Source organism: Octopus bimaculoides, chromosome 3 (assembly GCF_046866305.1).
Source record: "Octopus bimaculoides isolate indiv1 chromosome 3, ASM4686630v1, whole genome shotgun sequence".
In the NCBI taxonomy this organism is placed as follows: domain Eukaryota; kingdom Metazoa; phylum Mollusca; class Cephalopoda; order Octopoda; family Octopodidae; genus Octopus; species Octopus bimaculoides.
Genome location: NC_142930.1, coordinates 75,977,425 through 76,004,224, shown reverse-complemented (window position 1 = coordinate 76,004,224; position 26,800 = coordinate 75,977,425). Strand labels below are relative to the sequence as shown.

The following is a 26,800-nucleotide window of genomic DNA, read 5'->3' as shown; positions in this document are numbered from 1 at the left end:
ATATATATACATATATGTATATATGATGGATTCTCTCATCATGAACAACTGAGGGTTCAGTAAAATAAAGCAGTAATCATGTTCTGTGGATACGCATATGTCACTTGAGGCCTGCTGGTGCTTTGCAAATCTTTCGGCAAATGGAACAAATTGAGGACTCAGTTTGCTTGAGTGCTTGTGGATCATTTACTGCATGTTTTCTTGAGTGGATGGCAAGGCTTACTTTGCACTGTGCTATAAAACCACAATGACACATACATGATCGAGTGGTCAAGAAGTTCCTTTTGCAATCATGAGGTCTCAGGTTTGATATTTTACTGTGTGGAATCTTGGGCAAGTGTCTTTTACCATTGCCTTAGCTCAACTCAAGCTTTGTGATTGAAACTGAGATATAAATTGTGTGAAACCCTATCAGAAGGCTTAAACCTGTCACTGAAAAATTTGGCCATGTCACACACTGTATTACACTGAACTTATACAAGGATTCCATTAATGGTACATGTGTTTGTGGAATGAACAACCATTTACATGTTAATTCAATGAGCAGGTAATCCAGTTGACCAAACAACTGAATCCTCATTGCTGAAACTACTGAAGATCCATTTTATTTTATATCTAATATCTATTGTACTATTCTGCTGCTGTAATTAAATGAAAGTAGAACCTCTTATTACATATATCACTCCCTTTCTTTACTGCTAATCATCTTTCTTTCTCCATTTCCTGTTTTCAGTTATCCCTCATTTTTACAAATGACCTTCAACCCTTTTCCCCCATTAACTATTTTCCCCCATATTTACCAATGATCCCCTCCACCTCTATTTCTATCAATCAGGTACTCTCCCCCACAATTCTTGCAACCTTTACCCACCTTTTTTGATCCTCCTGTCACCACACTCTTCTACTTACCTTCTTAGACATGTTACATAGAGGGTACACTTTACTCCTTGTTAATATCATATCTATTTCACTTTCTGGCACCATCCCATCTTCCCATATATAATGCAAGGTAGCCCTAAATGTCTTTCTATTCAACTCACCCCCACTGTTTGACTCTCTCGCTAAGCCCTGTCACTACTCTTTTTCTTTGCCTTCTATTACTCCCTTTCCTAACACTGATTCTGTTAGTCTGTCCACTAACAGCTCTCACAACAATAAACCTGTTCCCCCTAACATACTATCAATTGTCAGTACCTTTCCTAAAGTTACTACCCTCTCAGGCATAGGGCTCTTTAGACTTTTAGGTCACAAGGTGACTTCACTAGTATTGGTACTACAAAGAAAAGTATCCAGTACACTCAGTAAAGTAGTTGGGAAGGGCATTAGTCTGCAGAAACTGAGACATTGGAGCAAGATGTAGTCCTTCAGTCTGTTGGATAATATCAAACATTCCAATCCATGCCAGCACAGAAAGTAAACATAACACACATACACACACGACACACTTGTACTGAACCAATTTGGATCTTTAAGACAAGACAAGGAAAAAAGGTGCCATTTAGTTCTTGTGTAATATATGTAACTCTAATTTCTAAGTTAAAAAATCTAGAAAAAAGTGTGTATTATATACAAATAAACATGGTGTCTCCAGCATATCAATGGCAGAAAATAAGTGTTAAATGTGTTTCATTCCAAAGGTAATATAGCAATCAGATAAATAAGTACAGTATGATAAGAGTTTTGGGTATAACTATGATTTCTTTTGATATGAACTGATAAATCAATAGAATAAGTTGGCAATAAACTTTGAGTGTCAGAATGAACCTGTCAACTGAACATAGGAAAAATATTAACATACATTAATATACTAAAATATATTCAGGTCTGAGAGAGAGTATTTTCAAAGTAACTGACTTACCTTCAGGTTCTACAGCTATGTAAGTTGGACGAGGATCTTGAAAAGCACGTTTTAATGGAAAGAGATTTTGAACTTGCATTCGGAAAATACATCCTTCAAAACCTTTTCCAAGTGGCATTGTTTCTGTAAAGAAAACAGTAGAATTTTTAAAGCTAAATGGTATATTATTGATGGTTACAGATTAATGTTCTGTAAGACTCAAATCATATAATATTAATAGATAAGAAATGCAATGATGTCTGACTGACATAATATATTGTTAGATGTATGAGAAATGTTTTACAATATGATTGATGTAACTGAGTTCTTTCTGTTCTTATTTTTGTTTTGAGAAATTTAAATAATATTTTCTTCTTGTAAATGCACTGACAACCAACTCTCAACTAATAAAAGAGAGCAACAAAATTCAGACTATAAAGAATAATTAACATCATTCTTTGACTTACAACTATTAATGAGTGACAGTTTAGCTACTAAGAGAGGATGCATCTCCTCACTACACATTTGCAAAAGAAACATCAACAAAAGGGCCACAGAACCATATTGTCATGTGGTATATACAAAATAGAATGAAAAGCAAGATTGGACTTTTGTAGCAATCATAAGCTGTACAACTTGTAAAAGATTCATTTTGCTTTTACAGCAACATCTTTCCCTCCTGTAATGGATTGGATTAGACTTCTGGAGGTAGTATTCTTTGGCCAGATGCACTTCTTGATGTCAACTCTTACATGTTTTTCAAATAAGATACTTTTACTAATGGTGTTTACACATTGGAACTTACTACTGAAGTAGTAAATGATAAAAGTGAATTTAAATAAATTTATCAGTGCAAAAAAAACAAAAAAAAAAAGAAACACACTTCTTCCACATTAATATGTAACATGGGCTTCCATACAGTTTCCAACAACCAAATTTCACTCATAAGGTATCAGTCAAACTAAGGTTATGGCAGAAGACACTTGTATATGATGCCATGCAGTGGGAATGAACTCACAACCCTATGGCTACAAAGTAAATTTCTCAAACATGGTTGTGCTTGCACCTAAAGACTGAAATGTTAAAATACTGTTTGGCTGATATTAAAGATATTTGTGTGTGAGAAATGTGAGAATAATTTGCAATGGAAAGCATCAAATTTGCTGTCAAACATAGCTTCATAACAGTTCACAAACAATATGGTTAAATGGTTGAAGAAGTGATAAAGTTCATTATTTATGGAACATAGCAAACATGAGAGAAGCACTAATAAAATTAAAGTGATCTACAAAGAATTACAGAACATTCTTACTTATATTAACATAAGCACCAATTTGATTATGTTTGAAAGCAAAACTGAAAGAAAAAATATAAAGGCACTAAAAAATTTTTTATGAAAACTATAATAAAGAACTTGTTATGGACAGAGATAATGAAATAATGACTGTATAATAAATATTTGAAGAAATGTTAAATTAAAGTGTTAAAGCCTGAAAAGAGCCATTTAGTTAATGCATAAATTTACTTAGGTAACACAAACCATTGATACTGGAATGATTTTGTGTTGCATATTCTCCTATTTGTTTCAATTTACATATCTACACAACAGTTTCACACACAAAAAAGGTGATCTTCATTCTAACAGTTGATTCAATAATTTGTACAACATACAACTTTATCTTGAAAAGAAAACAAATGTACAAATATTTATTATGATTTACTCAATAGTGTTTTTCTTATGAAAGAAATAAAGGCAGTGTAAACTCTAAACATGAAACTATAAATGTACAGGGTACATCTATTGATTGATAATTATTGCTTAGCCCCAAGTCAGCTCTGATCTAGAAAACTCATGATGAAATATATAGTACCCATGACCAACCTATCATTTACTTTTCAAGCATAGTGTACATCAGACTAAATTAGCAAGTGTATCTTTAAAAAAATGGTAGAGTGTAATATGCAGGAGATTTTGGCTTCAAAGAAAAAGGATGTGAGAGTCATGTTTGGAATGCAGGATGATTATGTTTGGAATGATCTTAAAACAAAGAGAAAAACTGGTTTATTACAGTTGGAATACTTTTCAAACAAAAGACATGATGACAGTAAGAACACTTTTGAAGAAAAGGCAGAATGGTAACAATAGAGACACCTTAAATAAAAACACTAGAAGCATTTATATGGAGTAATAATCAAAAAGAGCTAGACTAACTGAAGAGTAAAGAAGAGAAGAAGGATTAGCAGACAACCAACCTGAAATCTTTTGGGTCATAAAGATTATAGAAAGTTGAAACAGAGACAGAACCAATTAAACTGAGGCTGACAAACTTTAGTGTATTATTGCCGTATTTTGCATTTTACTGAATTATTTTATGTTTTGCACCTTTACAGTGTTTAAAACAGTTTAACTTAATACTTTCATGCTTTAATGGTCTTGCAATTTTTTATTTTTACAGAAGCTTGATCTATTCTTAAATAAGTTTTTAAAAAAAGCAAACAGAATAAAATGATTCAGAGACAACATTCATTTCAAAATACAAAAGGTTAAGGAGTTTTAAGAACTAGAAATAAATATGTTGTTGGGGAAAGAAATAGTATTATTTTTTTTTACATCTGGCAAGTACAGGAGTTGACTCTGGACATTACTGAAGTATGCCCTCTTTGTTCTAGCTGAAGTAGTGATGAATGAAATGAAGTAAATATGCAAAACTGCAAATATTGGAAGAGTAAAAAGAGTTCATTAATGGTAAAATGTATTTGCAGAAATAATATTTCTTGGTTTGCATCAGTTACTTTGCTCATAGCTAAACTATCTTCAATTTATAGCTATTGTACTACATACTTACTTTTTAACAACATTCTGGGGAACAAGGTCCTCTTTTCAGGAAAATAACAAAAAATTATACAAAGCTGGTCTATTATTTGGAAAGAGAATCTATATAAAAAATAGTTAAGTAAAATTAGTGGTTGGTTTTTGAATTAGCAAATTAACGAACTTATTGAAAGACAGCTTCAACTAAAAGTAACTTAAACTAAAACCTAGAACATATATACAGATTAGTCTATAGAACACAAATCCATATTAGTTACTCATAATGCCATTAAGTTTATTTACATAAAATTTTTAACTTTTGTATTTTCCTCACAGAACCTCTCACTTAGTAGCAACTACTTAATTTACCCTATTTAGATAGTATTAGTAATGATTTCCTTCAACTTAGTACAAGGAAAGTTCTTGAAAGAAATCCTATTGAATCAAACATAGCATCTGTTAATTTTTTCATCAAATCTGTAACAGTAAAAAGTAGAGTCCCACTAAGTATGACTTGATCTCAGACAAAAGTAAAAACTAAACATTTAGTTTGATACCACATAGTCTGATTCATCTCTATCAGCCATACATATTGTCTATATCAAAATAGGTTATTATCATGACTCTTTGATTGGTCTCTATTTTTTTGTCTATAAAAGAAATATTATTGGAAGTCTCTTCTTTACAATTTACTCTTAGATTCATATTTCCAAGGATATTATGTGAACTCTTATGGCAATTGTGTTCCTCTCAGTTAAATTCATGACAGAAATATCTACAGTTTATTATATCAATAAATGTGATTGACTGAAAGAGGGAGAAGGGGGTGGAAAGAAAGACAGACAGACACTATCTTAACTGTCTTTGTGGATGAGTGTTAGCAACTGTGTGTGTGAATGTGTGAGAGTGAGTGTATATAAATGCATGTGTGTCAGAGTATGTATAAGTACATGAGCATGTGAGAGACAATGAGAAAAAAAGTGTAATAGTGAGCGTGTATGAGTGTGAGTATGTATGTGATCAAGCGTGTGGGAGCATGAGATAGTGAGTGTGAGCAAGTATGTGTAAGTCTAAGTGTGTGCAAAAGTGTGAAAAGGTGCACAAGCACATTTGTGAGTGAGCAAGCATGTTAATGTTGAGCAAGTGTGCTTTTGCGTATGTTTGAATGTGAGTGAGTAATGTTTGTGCCTCAGTAATACTCAGAATTATACAGTTGATCTGTCTGAAACTATCCTATTTAGTTCAAATGATAAAAGTGAATTTAAATAAAATTATAAGGTGAGACAGCAAGATTATTATTAAGCATGCATTACACCAACTTTTTTTCTCTCTCTCATATATACTGCCCCCCCCCCCCCCCCCCCCGACATAATATGTATGCATGTGCATGCATGCAAATATACATGCATAACAATGTCAGAAATATATAGTTCACATGATATTTCCTGATTATAATGATACAGCAAATGCAAATACAGAGATAAAGATCTGAATAAATATTGATGTATTTGATCAATTTATTTACACTTAGAGTGAAATTTTAAGGGAAAACAAAAAGCAAAAACAGTGGATGTGGGTCCACACAGTCCTTTCAACCAAAGCTGAACTTTACAACATCCTGCATTGTTAAGAAAACTGTCAAGACAGTGGTTTGATCATGAATTTAGAAGAGTTTGCTTGTAAAATAGTAATTCAAGATCTCTGAGATTGCCTGATAGGCATCTACAGATAGTAACTACTTCATAAAAAAAAAAGAAGAAAAATCATAATTATGGATAATATATAGATCAATATTTAAATCCTGATGAGGTCAACTTTGCCCTTCATCATTCTCAGGATATCAATAAAATAAAGTACTGGGGTTGATTTAATTGACTATAACCTACTAAACAGTTACGACCTTGTGCCAATACTAGAAATAAATATTATAGTTATTGCTACTAAATCTCTCTCTCTCTCTCTCCCCCTACCTTCCCGCATATATGTGTGTTTCAATTTACAAAAGGGAGAAAAAAAACATAGACAATGCATGCAACAAAGTTTATTAATTTATTTGAAGCTGGGGGTTTCCCTTTGTTGCTATACTGAGATTCATGTTTCCATGAGTCACAGAGAAGAAAAGGAGACACAAAACTCAGAACAGCAATGGATGGAAACCTCATTTTCAAATGAATTAACATTATATATTCATATACATATATATGTAACTAATCATGAACAGAGGATGCATAAACCTGTAGGTAGCAGGCATTCTATACTATCAACAAAAGATCTTATCACTATGAGATCTTTTACTTGTTTAAATCATTTGACTGCAGTCATGCTGGAGTACCGCTTTAATGGGTTTTTTAGGCTTATTCTTTGTAAGCCTAGTACTTATTCTATTGGTCTCTTTTTCCAAACTGCTAAGTTACGGGGACATAAACACATCACACATCAACATTGGTTGTCAAGTAATGGTGGTTGGGGGACAAACACAAAACTATAAATATATATACGAGGACACACAAAACTATATATATATATACGAGAACTTCTTTCAGTTTCTGTCTACCAAATCCACTCACAAGGCTTTTGTTGGCCTGAGGCTACAGTAGAAAACACTTGCCCAAGGTTCCATGCAGTGGGACTGAATCTGGAACCAAGTGGTTGGGAAGCAAACTTCTTACCATACTGCCATGCCTGTAAAACTATTTTCGTAAAAAAGATTGTTTTCAAAGAAACACACATATATATGCATGTAGAATAAATAAATGGTCAGTTGTAAGAAATATGCATATAAACAAATCTGGACACTATTAGACATATGCATGAGAGAAATATTAACATTATTGCATATTTGCATTTTTGTAAACAGCCTGTGTTTACATACATATGTACTTATAGTTATGAACACACACACACACATGTCATACATACTATACAGAGATATTTACCCCTATCCACATGTATTTTCATTATGATAGTGATAATATCTAGAAGAATCTTCTTTGCTCACCTTTGGTGAATGTAGCTTTGACCAAGAAGAATTGATGTCATCAGATGGTATCCAATGACCATTGGTTGTTTTGGCCTTGAACTATTGAAACATTCAATGATCATTGGATATTATTAATTTTTACACTCATGAAGTAAAATATCTAAAATTTAGCTAAATCATTAGTAGTAAATATAAATGCAATGTAACATACACTATTAACTCCATAAGAGAAAAAATATATATATAACATGTATTTTGTAACTGAACTTTTTGTATATGGATTTAATAACTATGCATTAAAATATAGTGATTCTTTAGTCTTTTATCCTTTTAGTTGTTTCAGTCAGTTGACTGTGGTTATGCTGGAGCACCACCTTGAAGGGTCTTTCAGTCAAACAAATTGATTGACCTCAGGACTTATTTTTTTTAAAGCCTAGTACTTATTCTATTGGTATCTTTTGCCAAACTGCTAAGTTACAAGGATGTAAACACACCAACACCGATTGTAAAATGGTGATGGGGGGACAAACACCAACACAAAGACAAGCACACACACACAGATATATAAATAAATATATGACAGGATTCTTTTCAGTTTCTGTCTACCTGGTAGTGAATATTGTACCTGTCTAATATCAAATGCTGAATTATACACTGATTTTCATACATTAATATGCCAAGCTTATACTGAATTGAAAGTAATTTTATTTTTCATTTTGCTCATATTTACATTTTCTTTTCCACATAATCAATATGTTGATATGTATTATTATTATTCAGGCATTGTTTTACTGCTAGAAGCCTTTCCAGTTGCTGACACTTAACTGCATTTCTAGTAAGGGATATCTTATTCCACACATCTTAGAGGGCATAAAGTCAGCAGATATCCCATTGAAAGGAGAAATGATAACAACGTTGCAGACTGTAGCTGAAAAATTTTCAGAGAAGTGCACATGTGAACAAAAACAAGAAAAACACAGGTACACATAACTGCACAGACACCATGGGCTTCTTTCAGTTTTTATCTAACAAATTCACTCAGCTAGGGGCTATAGTTGAAGACATTTACTCAAGGTGCTTGTACAGTGAAACTGAACTGAAAACTACATGGTTGGGATGTGAATTTCTTTATTGCACAGCCATATTTGTGCAGGCATTTGGTCTCTGTATTAAGCTTATCCAGGTTATACTTATAAGTGTGTGCATGTATGTATTAAAACATTTTGAGAATAAAAAGTAAATTATGGATTACTTTTTATCAACACATTGCTTCAAGAGCTTAGCTATTTAATCTCTCTCTCTCTCTCTCTCTCTCTCTATATATATATATATATATATATATATACACATACATACACAGTCATCCTCAAAATTATTCATACCTTTGTTTATTTTGTGAAGTTTGTTTATGTGACCAACAAGTGAAAGAATAACAATACACAATTCTTCATTTCAGGGGTATTTTATTCATGGATTTTCAAAAAATGCCATGTTCAAAATTATTCATACCCTAGGTTTACTGCGTCCAATATCTTTCTTTAATAGTCAATAGCATAGCCTATGTTTTTTATGACTGTTTCTAGATGATTCTTGTACGTGTCCACAAGCTTCCTGCATGTCTTCTGTGGGATGATGACCCACTCTTCCTTGGTGAAAGCCTCGAGCTGGGACAGGTATAAATAGAGGAAAAGTGTTCTGGTCATTCTCAGTTTCTGATCAACATGGTCAAGAAGAAGGAGCTCAGTGAGGACCTATGTCAATGTATTGTGCATGCCCACAGTGAAAGAGAGGATAAGGCCATTTCAAAGCAGAATAATGTTCCTGTAGCAATTGTCCAGAGCATAACCAACAAGTACAAGAGGTTTAACATTATTAAAACCTTCAGTGGGTGTGGCAGCAAACATAAAGTGTCTCCCAAACTTGCCTGGAAAATCTGCTAGGAGGTCAACAACAACCCATAGACCACAATGAAGGTCCTAATTGAAACTCTTAACTAAGCAGGGATGAAAGTGTCATAGTCCACCATTGAGTGAGTTTTGCACAGAGGAGGTCTCCATAGACATAGGCCTCAGAAGATGCTGCTGCTCAGGAAGAAACATCTGAAGGCTCGTCTGGTCTTTGCTAGAGGTTATCTGAAGCAAGATTCCAGCTTTTGGTCAACCATCCTGTGGTCTGATGAGATGAAGTTGGCCATATGGGTGTTGAATACGTCTGGAGGAAGAAAGGAGGAGCATACAAGTCAAAGAACAGTGTGCCCACTGTCAAGCATGGTGGTGGAAACAATGTTATGGGGATGCTTCTCTTCCAGTGGTACGGGGAACCTTGTCAAAGTCCAAGTAATCATGAAAAAGGAGGATTACATCAGGATCCTTGATGAAAACGTGAAGGAATCTGCTGAGAAACTTCAACTCAGCCACAACTGGAAGTACCAGCAGGACAATGATCTGAAACATACCACCAAAGTAGTGAAGAAATAGTTCAAGGACAATGACGTCAATGTCCTAGAATGGCCAAGTCAGAGTCCAGACCTGAATCTGATTGAGAACTTGTGGCAAGACTTGAAGACCAGAGTGAACTCACTTTATTTGCCGGGTCTTCTCAGTCACAGCATATCTCCAAAGGTCTCGGTCTTTTGTCATTGCCTCTGTGAGGCCCAACGTTCGAAGGTCATGCTTCACCATCTCATCCCATGTCTTCCTGGGTTTCCCTCTACCCCAGATTCCTCCCACTGTTTGAGAGTGGCACTTCTTCATACAGCTCTCCTCATCCATCCATAGTACATGACCATATCAATGCAAACGTGTCTCTTGCACACCAGATCCAATGCTTCTTATGTCCAACATTTCTCTCAGGGCGCTTACACTCTGTCGTGTGCGCACACTGACATTACACATCCAGCAGATCATGCTAGCTTCCTTTCTTTTGAGCCTACACATGTCTTCAGCAGTCACGGCCCATGTTTCATTGCCGTGAAGTATGGCAGTTCACACACATGCATTGCACAATCTATCTTTTACTCTGAGCGAGAGGCCCTTTGTCACCAGCAGAGGTAGGAGCTCTCTGAAGTTTGCCCAGGCTATTCTTATTCTAGTGGTAACACTCTCTGAGCATCCACCCCCACTACAGACTTGGTCACCTAGGTAGCAGAAGCTATCAACTACTTCTAGTTTCTCCCCCTGGCATGTGATGGAATCTGTTTTCTGAGCATCTGTACTGTTTATTGCCCCTGTGCATCTGCCACACATGAAAGCTATCTTCCCGGTTTATCTTCCTCTGATGTTGCTGTACCTCTTATATGTCCATAGCTTACACTGGATACATCTTATGGAGTTTCTACCTACACTTTTTCTACAGAATGAGCAGGGCCACCTACCTGAAGGGGTGTGTGATGTGTTCATCTTCCTACTTACTAGAACTTTGGTCTTTGTGACATTGACTCTGAGGCCCTTCGATTCTAAACCTTGCTTCCATACCTGAAATTTCTTCTCTAGTTCTGATAGTGATTCTGCAATGAGGGCCAGATCATCAGCATAGAGGAGCTCCCAGGGGCAACCTGTCTTGAATTCCTCTCATTGCCTGGAGGACTATGATGAATAAGAGGAGGCTGAGGGCTGATCTTTGGTGGACCCCTACTTCTACCTGGAATTCTTCACTATACTCACTGCCAACCCTAACCTTACTAATGGCATCTCTGTATAGGACTTGTACAGCTTTTATTCTTCAATCCCCAGTTTCCGCATCACCCACCAGATAAAGGATTGGGGCACCCTGTCAAAGGCTTTCTCCAAATCCACAAAAGCCAAGTATAGGGGTTTATCTTTGGCTAGGTATTTCTCCTGCAGCTGCATACTAGGAATGTAACATCAGTGGTGCTCCTACCTGGCACAAAACCGAACTGCATCTCATCTAAGCAGACTCTTTCCCTAATTAGTTGGGCTATGACCCTCTCCGTGACCTTCATCACCTGATCCATCAGTTTGATTCCCCTGTTGTTATTTCTATCTAAAGCATCACCTTTACCCTTGTAGCAGTTGACTATGGTGCTGCTATGCCAGTCATTGGGTATGACTCCATCATGAACTACCTGGTTTACAATGCTGATGACTAGTCTATAGCTCACACCACCAGATGTGTTAAGCATCTCAGCAGTGATTCCTGATGGACCAGGGGGCTTTTACTGGCTTCATACCCTTAATTGCTTTATCTACCAGGGTGCTGTCTATTCGGATAGCTGGTCCCTCTACTGGGTCAACATTTGGCAGGCTCTCCTCTCCTCCCATTCATTTTCCACATTCAGCAGTCTTTCATAATGGCTTCTCCAAGCCTCTTTCTTTTCCAAATCATTAAAAGCAAGTGCACCATCATCTATGCAGACACATTTCTCTCCTGTGACATCACGGCCTAGTGGTTAGGATGCTGCACTCCCAATTGCAAGATTATGGTTTTGATTTCCAGACCATTTGTGTACTGCGTTCTTGAGCAAAATACTTCATGTAGTTCCAGTTTACTCAGTAACCCTGCAATGGACTGGCATTCTGCTCATGGGGAATGTTGACCTGCTTGCTAAACCAGTGGGGTGGTATAATTTGAAAGCTACAACAAAGCAAGGAAGTACATTGTGTATAACAACATCTGATAGTCAGGTTGATACAGTGACACATACACACATAAATACACACACACACACAAGGAATACTTAAATATTACTTCATGTTGATCTTACTATCTGGTAAGAGATAAATATTACTTAATAAACACAATATATGTATTTATGTCTTACTATCAGTTTCATGTGATAAGAGCATGCCAGAGAGTATATTTTAACATGTCTGGTGCCCTAGCACAATCTTCAGGCATTGCCCACAAACCCAACTTAATAATAATGTTGAATGTGCACAGTCTTTCACACTTCACAAATTGAACAAAAGTATTGTATCTCAGAGACCTTTGCAATCAGACAAAAGATAATATATACAGCACTAAGTGAAACACACTTAACTCCAGGCATATTGGATGCAGAAGTACATATGCTAGGTTATGTTCTACACAGAACTGACTGCAGGATATGGGACAAGGAGTAGCACTCTTCATCTGTGAAGATCTAGTAATAAATGTCCTCCTCTCCTACTCAAACACAGTGTACAATATACTAATAATGCATGTGATTGACCTCAATTTGATCATAAGCATTACCTACCATCCTCCTGATGTAGCTAACCATGGAGGTCACTTTAGGGATGCTTTGTCAAACCCTAAGTGAGGCCAATCTGCAGGCCACTGTACTTTTAATAGGCGACTTTAATTTCCCTAATTTCAGCTGGCTTGATGGCTATATCCGACTTAGAACTAAACAACCAAACAGGAAAGCATGAATGATCTCCTTTATACCACTAAAGACTTCCTCATGCAACAAGTCATTACTTCTCCAACTAAGGGGAATAACATACTTGATTAATCTTTACCACTAATACTAACTTCATTCACAATGTTCATTTCAGGTCATTCCAACAGCTATTTCTGATCACAACATTATACAATTATCTGTATATGGTTTAAAGAGGGAAACACATATAAATAATATCGAATATGATTCACCTCACATGAACTTGAATTTCAGGAAGGCCAGGTGGAAGGAAAAAAAAAAAAAAAAAAAAACTTCAAAACAAACTGGTTTCATCATATTGGCAACCTCAATCTTAATAAAGATAGAAGTTTCTGTAGAATCAAAATCTGTTGAAAACATCACCATATAACTTGCCTATTCCTACAAAAACTTGGTTCCAAAGATTGATGGATACTAATGTGTAACAGAACCAAACAAACAAAACAACCAAAAAATACCAAGCTCCTTCAAGAGATGAGATTGTGAAAAATGCAAGAAAATAAAAAAACATTGAACAGTACCTAAAAATATTCTATGAAAAAGAAACTTTTCTGAAGGAACACCAGGCAGTGGAGAATATAAAGTTTAATCCCAAATTCTTTTCCCATTTTGTTAAACAAAAACCATCTACACATAACCAGATTAGCTCTCTAATGGACCAAAATGGATCATGTACTGATGATTGATCACAAACATGCACACTCTTGAGTCACCAATATGATAGTGGATTTTTCCAACATGTAAGTAACAAAATAGTACAAAATTCCAACAAATTCTTTGGTCCCAGAATTCTACTGCAGAGACATGTCTAAAAATTAATGATATTACAAAAGAAGATATACTTGCAGCTATTAAGGACCTACATTCAAACTCAGCATTTGGATCAGCTGACCTTCCAGCCATATTGTTAAAAACATGCAAAAACAGCCTCACCAAACCATTAAAAATGCTATTTCAAAAGTTGCTAGATACTGACATATTCCCAGAACTACTGAAAGATGCAAAAGTAACATCTATACACAAAGGAAGTAGCAGGGCTGAAGCTTGACAAAGTTGTTTGTCACAACTATTACAGCACCATAACACTATCCTCAATAATCTCGAGGGGAATGAATATTGAATGTACATACCTTGATTTTGCTAAAGTGTTTGACAAGACTGATGATGGAATCATCTGTTATAGGCTAAGGGAAAACTTGGAGAATGGCTCATTGACTTCTTATGGATGTAGGAATTAATCTGTTGTTGCAAACAGCTTTCTGTCTGCAAATGTTATATCTTCACTACACTATATTAAATAAGAATTCATAGCCCTTTACTTGTTCTAATCACAGAGAACTACCACTATTATTACTACTACAACTGAGGTGGTGAGCTGGTAGAATCGTTAGCACGCTGGGCAAAATACTTAGTGATATTTTGCCTGTCTTTACATTCTGAGTTCAAATTCTGCCGAGGTTGACTTTGCCTTTCATCCTTTCAGGGTTGATAAATTAAGTATCAGTCAAGTACTGGGGTCACTGTGATTGACTTACCCCGCTCTGCACAAATTTCAGGTCTTGTGCTTATAGTAGAAAGAATTACTACAACTACTACTGGTACCTATACATCTACACACACACATGCAATATTTATGATATATATCGTGATGTCGTGGGAGAGAAATGTGTTTGCATGGATGATGGTACACTTGCACTAAACGAGGCTGCAAAGAAAGAGGTTTAGAGATGAATGGGAGAAAGAGAGTCTGCCGAATGTCGACCCAACAGAGGGACCAGCTATCCGAATTGACAGTACCATGGTAGATAAAGCAATTAAGAGTATGAAGACAGGGAAAGCCCCCGGCCCATCAGGAATTACTGCAGAGATGCTTAAAATATCTGGTAGTGTTGGCTATAGCCTAGTCACTCGTATTGTTAACCAGGTGATAAACGAAGGAGTCATACCCAATGACTGGTGTAGCAGCACCATAGTTAACTTCTACAAAGGTAAAGGTGATGCTTTAGACACAAATAATTACAGAGGTATCAAGTTGTTGGATCAGGTAATGAAGGCCACGGAGAGGATAATAGTCCAACTAATTAGGGAGAGAGAGTGTAAGTTTAGATGAGATGCAGTTTGGGTTCGTGCCAAGGAAAAGCACCACTGATGCTATATTTCTGGTAAGACAGCTGCAAGAGAAATACCTAGCCAAGGATAAATCTCTGTACCTGGCTTTCATTGACATGGAGAAAGCCTTTGACAGGGTCCCTCAATCCCTTATCTGGTGGTCAATGAGGAAACTAGGGATAGAAGAATGGTTAGTGAGAGCTGTGCGAGCCATATACAGAGACGCTGTCAGTAAGGTGAGGGTTGGCAATGAGTACAGTGAAGAATTCCGGGTAGAGGTAGGGGTCCACCAAGGTTCTGTACTCAGCCCCCTCCCATTTATATTAGTCCTCCAGGCGATAACAAAGGAATTCAAGACAGGATGCCCCTGGGAGCTCCTCTATGCTGACGACCTGGCACTAATTGCTGAGTCACTATCAGAACTAGAGAAGTTTCAGGTGTGGAAGCAGGGACTAGAATCGAAGGGCCTTAGAGTCAACCTAGCTAAAACCAAAGTCCTAATAAGTAGAAAGGTAGACAAAACACAAACCCCTTAAAGTAGATGGCCCTGTTTGATCTGTAGAAAAGGTATAAGATGTATCCAGTGCAAGCTATGGACGCATAAGAGGTGCAGCATTAGCAAAGGCAGGTTAACTAGGAAGTTAGTTTTTGTATGTGGCAGATGTTCAGGTGCAATAAACACTGAAAATGTGCAGAAAACAATTTCTGTCACATTCCAGGGAGAAAAATTGGACGTAGTTGATAGCTTCTGATATCTGGGTGACCAAATTAGCAGTGGGGGAGGGTGCGCTGAAAGTGTAGCTGCTAGAATAAGAATAGCCTGGACAAAGTTCAGAGAGCTCTTACCTCTGCTGGCAACAAAGGGGCTCTCACTCAGAGTAAAAGGCACACTGTATGACGCATGTGTACGAACAGCCATGCTACATGGCAGTGCAACATGGGCTGTGACTGCTGAGGACATGTGTAAGCTCGCAAGGAATGAAGCCAGTATGCTCCGCTGGATGTGTAATGTCAGTGTGCATACCTGACAGAGTGTAAGTATCTTGAGAGAAAAGTTGAACCTAAGAAGCATCAGTTGTGGTATGCAAGAGAGACGATTGCGCTGGTATGGACATGTGGCGAGAATGCATGAGGATAACTGTGTGAAAAAGTGCCATACCCTAGCAGTTGAGGGAACCCGTGGAAGAGGCAGGCCCAGGAAGACCTGGGATGAGATGGTGAAGCACGACCTCCGAACATTAGGCCTCACTGGGGCAATGACTTGTGAACGAGACCTTTGGAAATATGCTGTGCGTGAGAAGACCTGGCAAGCCAAGTGAGACCAAAATCCAAGGCCTATGCCAGGGATGTAGCCAGCCCACTTATGAGTAACATTCCTTCATTGGACACTAAACTCGGCTTGCGAAGACCTGTTGGAGCAAGTGAAAGTGAAATCGTCATGGTACCTGTACCAGTAGATCACTAAGAGCACTGTCAGAGCGTGATCGATGCCAGAGCACCAGCTGTCTGGCTTCTGTGCCGGTGGCATGTAAATAGCACCATTTGAGCGTGATTGTTACTAACGCTGCCTTCCTGGCACTTGTGCCAGTGGCATGTGAAAAGACATTTGAGCGACTTCGTTGCCAGTACTGCTTGACTGGCTCCTGTGCAGGTGGCACATAAAATACACCATTTCGAGCGTGGCCGTTGCCAGTACCTTCTAACTGGCCTTCGTGCTGGTGGCACGTAAATAGCACCATTTGATCGTGACTGTTACCAACATCGCTTTCCTAGCACTTGTGTCAGTGGCACGTAAAAAGACATTTGAGCGAGTTTGTTGCCAGTAAAAGCACCCACTACACTCTCTGAGTGGTTGGCGTTAGGAAGGGCATCTAGCTGTAGAAACTCTGCCAAATTAGACTGGAGCCTGGTGTAGCCATCTGGTTCACCAGTCCTCAGTCAAATCGATCAGCCCATGCTAGCATGGAAAGTGGACGTTAAACGATGATGATGATGATGATATATCAGGAAAACTTGGAAGAAGATTAAGAATCTGCATAAGATGCAGTGGTTGAGCAGTCGAAATATTATACTACTGTATGCAAACTAAAGAACACAAACATTCACAATGTGCTCTGACATCTAACAATTTTCCAGTACTCCTCATTTCCGATTTTTCTCATGACAGTTAAGTAAGTATAACATGTTTAGTGGCAGATACTGTGTCCAAAAGGCTGGCTTTCTTCTAAGAGGTAGAACATATTTCAACTCTAACTTTTTAGAAATCACAAGTTAGAATATGACATGTGTATCGAGTTTGGTACTATTACATAAACATTCTAAATTGCATCCAAACAATAGCCAGTGACACAGTTTCTTTTAATCCTACTCAGTCATTGGAAATGGCAAATTGTATGTTATTTTTTTTTTTCCCCAAACCTATGGAATATGTATGTATATGGTATCAAACTCTGCTGTTTTCACCCTGTGTCTCACCCATAACTTTATGTGCACAGTCTTCTCCTTCCCACCTCAACATTGAATTTTAGAAGTTCAAACCGAACATCAAATATCAACCTCACAAGTCTAGAAGGTTTACAAGAGCTATAGACAATGCTCCTCTAATTTAAACTAAATGCTAATTAAAAACAAACAAACAAAAAACTGAAGAGTATATTGATATGGAAAAGTAAAGTCAAATGAAAATTAATTAATAAAATGGATGTGAAAATGTGAAAAAGGAAAATAATATATTAAACAATATGGCTACCTATATTGATAAATATTTCAGTGAAGAAAAAAAAAAAAAGAAGCAGAACTGTTAGATTAATAATAATTTTACAGAAACTATAGATAGACATAAATTTTTTTTGAATGAGATAGGGCAAGAAAAATTCATATCTTAATTAAAAGTTCAAAATATCTATTAATTTTATTAATAATTTGATTCAAAATGCTATAAACCTATTTAATAGCTCAAAGAAAAAGCATCTACTTAATCTTTATGGGCGATATAGCAATTATAAACTGTGGTAATGATTAATTTTCTGTAGCACTGAGTATAGCCAATGGTTTAAAAATTTGCAATAGGCAAATTTTAATTCAAAAAGTTCATTAAGGCAATCTTTAATTGATAAAGGCTTTAGGATTAAAAAATTTAAGGGAGAAGATAAATTATAATTAACTTACTTGAAAATATAATATCAAGATGCACAAATAGTAACTTTGTTAAACCTTTTTATAAACCTAGACTGGCTATGATAATCATTTCTAACCATAGAAAGGGGAAAAGATTTTGTGTAGTTAAGGTTTTGTGCTATTAGTCATAGTAGGAGGACATGGTTTGTACTTTAGCATTCAGATTATTCTGTCAAATATAATGCTTCATTAGCCACATCATTTTGAATTAATCGAGCATTATCTCATAGCTCTGAGATTTTAATGATGTGATTATTTTTAGAATGACATTGTAGGGTAATTGTGAGAGGTCAGATATGGCTGGTTTGAACATAAAACAGGTAGAATATTTGAGTAGGATATGGCTAGTTTAAATGCTAAAGAGTTAAGATGGTGAACTATTGACCACAGTAAAGTACAGTGTGTGGTTAAGGTGGTGGACTGTTGATGAATGTTGACTATAGTAGAAGTATAGTGTGTGATTAAAGTAGTGGATTGTTGACTGTAGTAGAGGTACAATGGCTTGAGATTAAAGTCCTAATGCTGACCATATGATGATAAGTTTAACTTTCACAATAGCAGTTAATAATATGGAAGGAATCGAATTGTAAAAATGAGTGTAATGAAAAATAGTAAAAGAGATCAACTAACAAGTATTAGTATATAAACAAAAACTAAATGAAAAGTGAAAAACAAAAACAAGCAAAACCTTGAAAGTGATAGGAAATGCTTCTATATAGCAGCTGCATAGTTACTTCCGCCAAGGAAGGAGGTTATGTTTTCATCGGTGTTGGTTTGTCCGTCTGGTGTAAAATAACTCAAAAAGTTGTGAACGGTATTTGATGAAACTTGCAGGAAAAGTTGGTAATGACACAAGGAACAGATGACGAAATTTTGGTAGTGATCCAGGAATTTTTATGGATTCTTGAAGGATTTTTCATTTGTTGTAACATATCTACATGAAGTAGATATGTTACGTTCTTTATCTCCCTTGAAAACATGTTCATCGTTTCCACCTAACCAATGGTTGCGTTGCCAATTCCAAAGATTATTCTCGTTTCTCTATTAGTAATTTTATTCACATATCTATCTTAAAATGAACTACTTGGTCGAGGTCTGTGGAGGATGACATGACAAGCCTTGATTATTGGGATTGACTCAAAAAGCTCAGGCTTTGTTCTCTCCACTGCCACTGTGAGCTCTATATCTTCTGTATGATGTGGAAAATATTCCATCAACATTGCCCATCTTTAAAATTTGTCCGAAGCTTGGCCCCTGTGCTATCCATCCACTACAGAAATGTTCATGTTGTATCACAACACTATGACAACTATTTCACCTCAATTGGTCCAGCTCTCTTCAACATCGTGCCAGATACACATAAAGGAGGAAAGTGACTTCACGGCATTCAAACGATCCCTAGATGATTACCTCCGACAAATACCAGATAAACCACCCACACCCAGATATGTCTATGAAAACAATAACCCTCTGCTTGAATGGGCTATGGTTCCCCAGAGCTGACTGTATATTGCTTCCAGGTGGTGCTATTAAATAAGACATCGCCTGAGTCAACTTCGGCCGAAACTTATCTAAGTAATCTAATCTATGCTGTAACCTATGAATCAAAGCATGACAACGTGGGTAGAGGCTGATATTTTAACGTTTCTGATGGTCTTAAATATAAAAAAAAATTATTAAAGATTTATATAGAACTACATTCAGAATATGTCTATAAGCTCTTGTGTTTAGACCTGGTTTCTATCCTCAAACTGTTCCGTTTTGTAGATGCAATTTTTTTTTTATAAAGAACTCCAAAATTAGAAAAATCAAAAATCTGCAACAATCTTGGTCCCATGAGTATCAGATAATGGATTTTCAACAGTGTAAAGAAACTGATTGTGGTGATCGTAGTTTTGATGGTGATTGTGATCGTAGTTTTGACGATGATTGTGGTGGAAACAGATACAGTGCTGATGATGACAATGGCCGAGATAAGAATAGGAGGAGGATAAAATAGTATTAGTGGTTATAATGGTGACAGGAGCGGTGTGATGTGTGATGCTGAGGTGATGGTGGTAATAGTGGTGTTGATGATAGTGTTAGTTGTGTGATGGTGGTATTGTAGTGGTTATACTTGTTGTGGTGGTGAAAGTGACTGTTATTTTTTTTTACCCCCCGCCAAGGAGGTTATGTTTTTGCTGGTATTGGTTTTGGAAATTGGGTGTTTTCAGCATGCGTGTATATGGGTGGAAATGAGCTGCTTGGCAGAGGTCTGCGCTCACTCACCATTAATTTAGCACTATACCAATAAGCATATATTTATGCTATAACTACAGTTTTCTCATCCATCTTTTCTGAGAATTTTTGCATAGAGTAATGTATGCTTCATTTGACAAAAAATTTGTCAAAGTTTACTTCAATATTTTCCTTCTCATAGTCTAATGATACAACCTTAAAAAAAATAATATAATCCATGATGGCATGTTGGAAGAAATTATTTAAAGAAATGTAATCCAAGTGGGACAATGAAATTTGAAAGTAATTTGAAGCATAATAACACAGAAATGCATGAATACTACAGTCCAGTGATGTCATTCATTCCTGATCTAGTGGTGCACTTACACCCAAATTGTTTATAAGAAAAAGTAGTTCTTCCAAGACAATTTGAGCAGCCTATAGTCTGTTTCATGTCCAAAACACACACATTTTCACACTCACGCATCATCATTTAATATCCATTTTCTCTACTGGCATGGGTTGGATTTATGTATTTATTTCAGTTTACCCTGTTCCATCAAAATGATACATATGTGCATGTTAATATATATATATATATATATATATATATATATATATATATATACACACACACACATATACATACATGAGTATTATACACACACATATATGCTCTCCCAATTACTAAATATATATTCGATAAATTTTCTTTTTCCACTATTTCCTTTTCATCTTATATAATTTCTCATATTTCTAACAACAAGCTGATCTGCACTAAACTTTGAAGTTGCAGTTATTCTTTTTATTTATTTAATATTTTAAGTGTCTACATTTTCAAACAAATACACTTTTTGATGTTTTTAACTTTAAGAACTCTTACATTTATATATATGTGTGTGTTTAATTGAAATGTACCTTTTGTTTTTATTGTCGTGATGCAATCAGGAAATACAGTTGTAAATCACTGATCCACCATACTATGCTAAATAATTCCCTTTCCAGCTGTTAGAGATGACAACAAATATGGAATACGCTCAGTATGAAGCATCATTTAGCATGTTAGCCTTTGGCAATTTATTTACGTTTCTTTTCTGAGTTGATATGTGTACTCCTTTTCCTTTTCTATTAACTATTGAAGTGCAACTGGGGCAAGGGGGATGCTCTTAAGAAAGATCTGTGAAAGTAAGTTTTAAGTTCCTGTAGAGAAAATAAATGCGAAACCAGTTAATTACCTTTTACTTATCATTCAAATTACCTCAGACCTTCAAGCTATCAGAAATGACAGAACAAGTTAAATACAAATTTAAATGTATGGAAGTACAGTCTAAAATGAAAGCTTTTCACAAGAAAAAATTTTTTTTTCAAATGTATTAATGATTAATAACATTGAAAGAAATTCTGTTTTCTCAGAGATTATACATGTAATTTATGATAGTGCGGAGTTCCATTTAAAATGTTCATCATTCTTTTTCTGAGCTTGTTAATGAGAACAGCTTTAGGTGTAGGTCTCTAATCATGTTTACCTCATACATGACTCAGAATTCAAGAAGAGCAATGAAATAACAAAATTATGCTATTCAATTGCTGTTGGTCAAGTCAATGATTTATCTAGTAGTTGTAAAATCGCCAAGATTCAATAATTATATGTGTGTGTGTGTGAGTGAATATATTTGTGTACATGCATTATCCACTTTCTTCTCCTCACTCACTGTCCATATCCTGCTTTATGCTCACCTTTTATCTTGAGTTTGCTCTAGCACTCTACCACTACCTTCTTTTATCCCCTTCTCTACTACTCCCCATCCACCCCCATATAGTGTGGGGTAGTCACGTATCTTCTCTACAACAAGACATCCGTGCTTGTCTCTCAATCATACTTCAGTCTTTAAACACACAGCATAAAGTGACCTCTCCCTCTCAAATACTATCTCCCACTCCCACATTCAGACGTGGGAGTTTTTTCCTTTTCCTCTACCCTGTTCTTTTTTCTGTCTTTCCAAATGACTCAGCAACACCACTAGTACTGGTGGCAGGAAAACAAAAAGCACTCAGTACATACTGTAAAGTGCTTGGCATTAGAAAGGGCATCCAGCCATATAAATCATGCCAAAGCTGACACTGGAACTCAGCACAGTATTTAGCATTCAGATCACTATCGACTCAGCAGTCCTTTGCTTGCAAGATCCTGTAAAACCATCCAACCCATGCCAGCATGGAAAATAGATATCAAATGATGATGATGATGATGATGATGATGATGAAAATAATGTAAAAGTACTTAATAACATATTTGTTTTAGAAGTGTTTGTCATGTGTAAGATAAACATAATTACAATCCAAGACCTAAGGCTCTTGTGCAATCAACTTTATGCTCAAGAAGACATCAGCTGACTGACAGTAAAAAAAAATGTTTCATAAAGCTTGACTATTTTAAATGTCACTCAATACTATTAGTTAACTATGTGATGTGAGATGTCAGGTATCATGCATTATACTGCAAGAAGGTCTGTCTGAAAGTTCACAAGTGGCAATCTAGGTATCTGCCAACAGGTTGAAGTTAGTTGCTTATTTTACTTGTTGTAAATGATATGAGATCTCTAGTTCATAGAGCTTTGATTCAGTCCTAACCTATTTACTGATTCTTATGATGAGTCTTATCACTGATGAGGGTTGCACTAAAAACTGTCTTTATATAGTGTATCTAGAGAAAATCAGCATGGTTGGGTTGGTTCTTGTTGAAAATATATCCACAAGAGGAATTCGAAGTACAGCTGAAAATTAATAAAATGTCAATTCTATACTATTGCAGTCAACTTGATAATCTGATATTGAAGTTGCTGATTTTTCAGAGTTTGAAATATAAGTAAAGGAGTTGTGGTAGAAGTGTTTGTTTGTAAACTACATATTCTTGGTTCAAAACTGGCAGTAAGCAGACAAATGAAGCATTCTAGAGATATCTTTGCACTGCAAGCCCAGTTATACTACCTGAATGTTTCAATCCATGTTTAAGACAAAGAAGAAAAAGGGGGAAAAAAACACCTCTGTTTCAGAGATATGGTTAATATAAGGTGACATATTGGGTAGCTGGAGTTCAGTTGTATAAGCATATTTGGCTGCTGGAACAATGCTACCATACAGTCCAGATAACTATAGCTTATGAAAACATGTTTACACTAACTCTCCTGAGTGGTATAACAGACTGATGCAGAGAACCCAGTGGTTCAAATATGGGTGACTAATAAAAAAGAGGTAGGAGTGAAGGCTTTTCATAGTTCTCTTGGCTTAACCTTATAACATTAAGAGATTTTGATGTGATTGTTTATTTTTAGAATGACATTGTAGGATAGGTGTGAGAGGCTAGATCTTGATGGTTTGACCATAAAACACATAGAATATTTGGGCTGAATATAGCTGGTTAAAATGTTGAGACTGATATGAGTAAACAGTCAGTGATATGAACAATAGTCAGTGATATATAAGTTACAGTTAGGTTTATTTTAGATGTAAATGAGGGCTGGATAATAAGTTGTAAATTTTGAGCTAATATCTACATATTCTATCAACTTAGTCATCAGTGAGCTAATGTGGGACTGCTTCTAAATGACTGCACAGCCTGTTAGAAATAGCAGCTAAATATCCTTCACTTCACATCCTGTCACCTTAAAAGATCATGAGGACATTAAATAATATAGTCCTAGATACCTATAAAAAAAGAGGATGGCCATGAATGGAATTGTCTTTGATCTTAGGTTTGCTGGGACTAAACAAACACAGTTAATGGGATGGATAAAGAAATTTGGAACAATTTAATATTTTCCAAGAGCTTTAAGAAGCTTTATGAAGGATAGGATTTTATTATTTGCATTTTTCCCTTTTAGAACTTCAATTTTTCTGTTTACATACATTAGAAAAAAGAGGTAAATCACTTCTTTCTCCTGACATTCTGTTACCATGTAGCAAGATATTCTTGGAATTACATTACATTGCAAAGATAATTATCAGCAATCCTTAATGACAGTTTTAGTACCCTTACAACCTTATTATACAAGAAGATATTTGTTCTTACATAAGCGAAGTAAAGAAAGCTGTTAACAATAGTAAAAATTGACAAACTATTAGAATTTTGTGTATTTCTATATTTGCATAAAAAATGTTCAAAATAAGTAAGCACTTCCAAAGATATAGCAGAATTAAAATCATGATCTTGTGGTAAATAGCGTAGTATCTTAAACTCACAACCTCTCTACCTTAATTGGCATTAAAAACAAATTAAGATTTTTCTCATCTCATTGATTTCTGTTAAAATACAAAAATCTTCATAAACATTTTTGTATTTTTTTTTAACTGACTAATGTTCACATGGACAAGAATTGTATTCACAGATTCACTCATTTAATGGGATGATAAATGATCATGCTTGAAACTGAATTGGCTAGGCATAAAAAGGAATAAATAAGAACACTACCATCAACACTAACTACAATAACAACAATAAAAACAAAAACGATGATGATGATGAAAAATCAAATAATTTTTCGTAGCTATCATCATCACATCATGAAAATCATTATTATTTCTATCATCATTATTACTTAATCTGATAAAATTAAATTTCATCCTGTGAAAGAAAAACAGAACTAATAGCTGCAACAAATTACATATCAGTGTCAGAGGCTCTCATCATTATAACTCAGAATCTAATGTGAAATGAATAAACTATAATTTTGTGGTATAAAATAAGAATAAGAATTGAAGGGCATGAGATTAGATATGCTGAAAATAAATGGTATAATGGCTTGGAGGTTAACAGGTTACAGTACTGAACACATGGCTGAGAGTTCAAACTTTACTACAATTACAGTACTATATTTTGTACAGTGTGGTATCTTAACTCTCATGTTTCTGTTTCCTTGGATGATAGTAGAATAAAAATTATAAGCAGCTATAAGAATAACTGAACTATTAAATACAAATGTCCATATAAAATTTTATTCCATCTATCCATGCTGGTATAGAATGATGGATATAAAGCATTAAGAAAATAGTGCTGATCTGATAATATGTTTTGAATCTTCAATGAAAATATATGCTGCCAAATGTTCTGAGTCAATCTGAAATGAAGGTACAATTACATCAACCACAGTACTTGACTGTTACTTATGTTATCAACTTTAGAGGAATAAAGGCTAAGTTGACCACAGCTGGATTTGAACTCAGAATATAAAGAACTGGAACAAAAGCCGCAAGACAGTTTATCTGAAGCTCTTGTGATTCTGTCAATCTATTGTCCTAATAACAATTATTTCCAACACTGGCACAAGGTCAGAAAATTAGGTTGTGGGGGAGCAATTCTTGTATTAGCAACTCTTGTATCAGCTGGTATTTTATCAGCCCTAGAAGGATGAAAGGAAAAGTTGACCATGATGGGATTTGAACTTAAAATAAAGTGCTGGAACAAACATCATAAAGAATATTGTCCATCACTTTAACAATCTTGCTAAATCAATGTCCTTGATGATAATAGTCCTTTCTCCTAAAGGTACAAGGCCTGAAATTTTGGGTGAAGGGACTAGTTGATTACTTCGACCCCAGTGTTTCACTGATACTTAAGTTATTGACCTTGAAAGGATGAAAGGTAAAGTTGACCTCAGTAGAATTTGAACTCAGACAAAATACCACTAAGCATTTTGCTTGGCATGCTAACAAGATGAAGAACAAAAAATAAACAATCGGAAAATGAAAACAATGCATGGGCAACACCTCAGGGAAATAGAAGGGAAAAACAAGACCAACACCTGGAAATAGCTAAGAAAAAGTGATCTGAAAGGATGCATTGAGGCACTGATGTGCAATGCCCAGGAACAAGACCTGAGAAATACTTACACTAAATTCCAAATACATAAGAGAGTGGATCACCCCTTTGTAGGATGTATGGCAGCAAAAATGAAACCATCTCACATATTGTGAGTGAGTGTAGTAAGCTGGCCCAAAAACTCTACAAAGGGAGGCATGATATTGTAGCTAAGTTTATTTACTGGAGGCTGTATGAAAAATACAGTCTGGGCACAATACAGAAATGGTACAAACATAAACTAGAGGGCACCACTGAGAACAATGAATATAAGATCTTGTGGGATTTTAAAATCCAATGTGACTCCCCAATCGATGCTTGGAGACCAGACATTGTTGTGGCAGATAAAAGAAAAAAGGAAACCAAGATTATAGATACTAATATACCTGGGGATGCATGCATAGATGACAAAGAGCTGGAAAAGATGGGAA

At 35.8% G+C, this 26,800-nt stretch overlaps 1 protein-coding gene across 1 annotated transcript in view; it reads right to left on the bottom strand.

Annotated features, from left to right (window-relative positions):
* Nucleotides 1-602: 602 nt before the first annotated feature.
* Nucleotides 603-26,800, bottom strand: part of LOC106877699 (neurexin-4) — a 303,409-nt gene continuing 277,211 nt past the window's right edge. Inside the window, exon 23 of the mRNA XM_052966322.2 lies at nucleotides 603-1,981. Coding sequence (XP_052822282.2) covers nucleotides 1,800-1,981 — 182 coding nt within the window. The 3' untranslated portion in view covers nucleotides 603-1,799. The remainder of the gene's footprint in view (nucleotides 1,982-26,800) is intronic.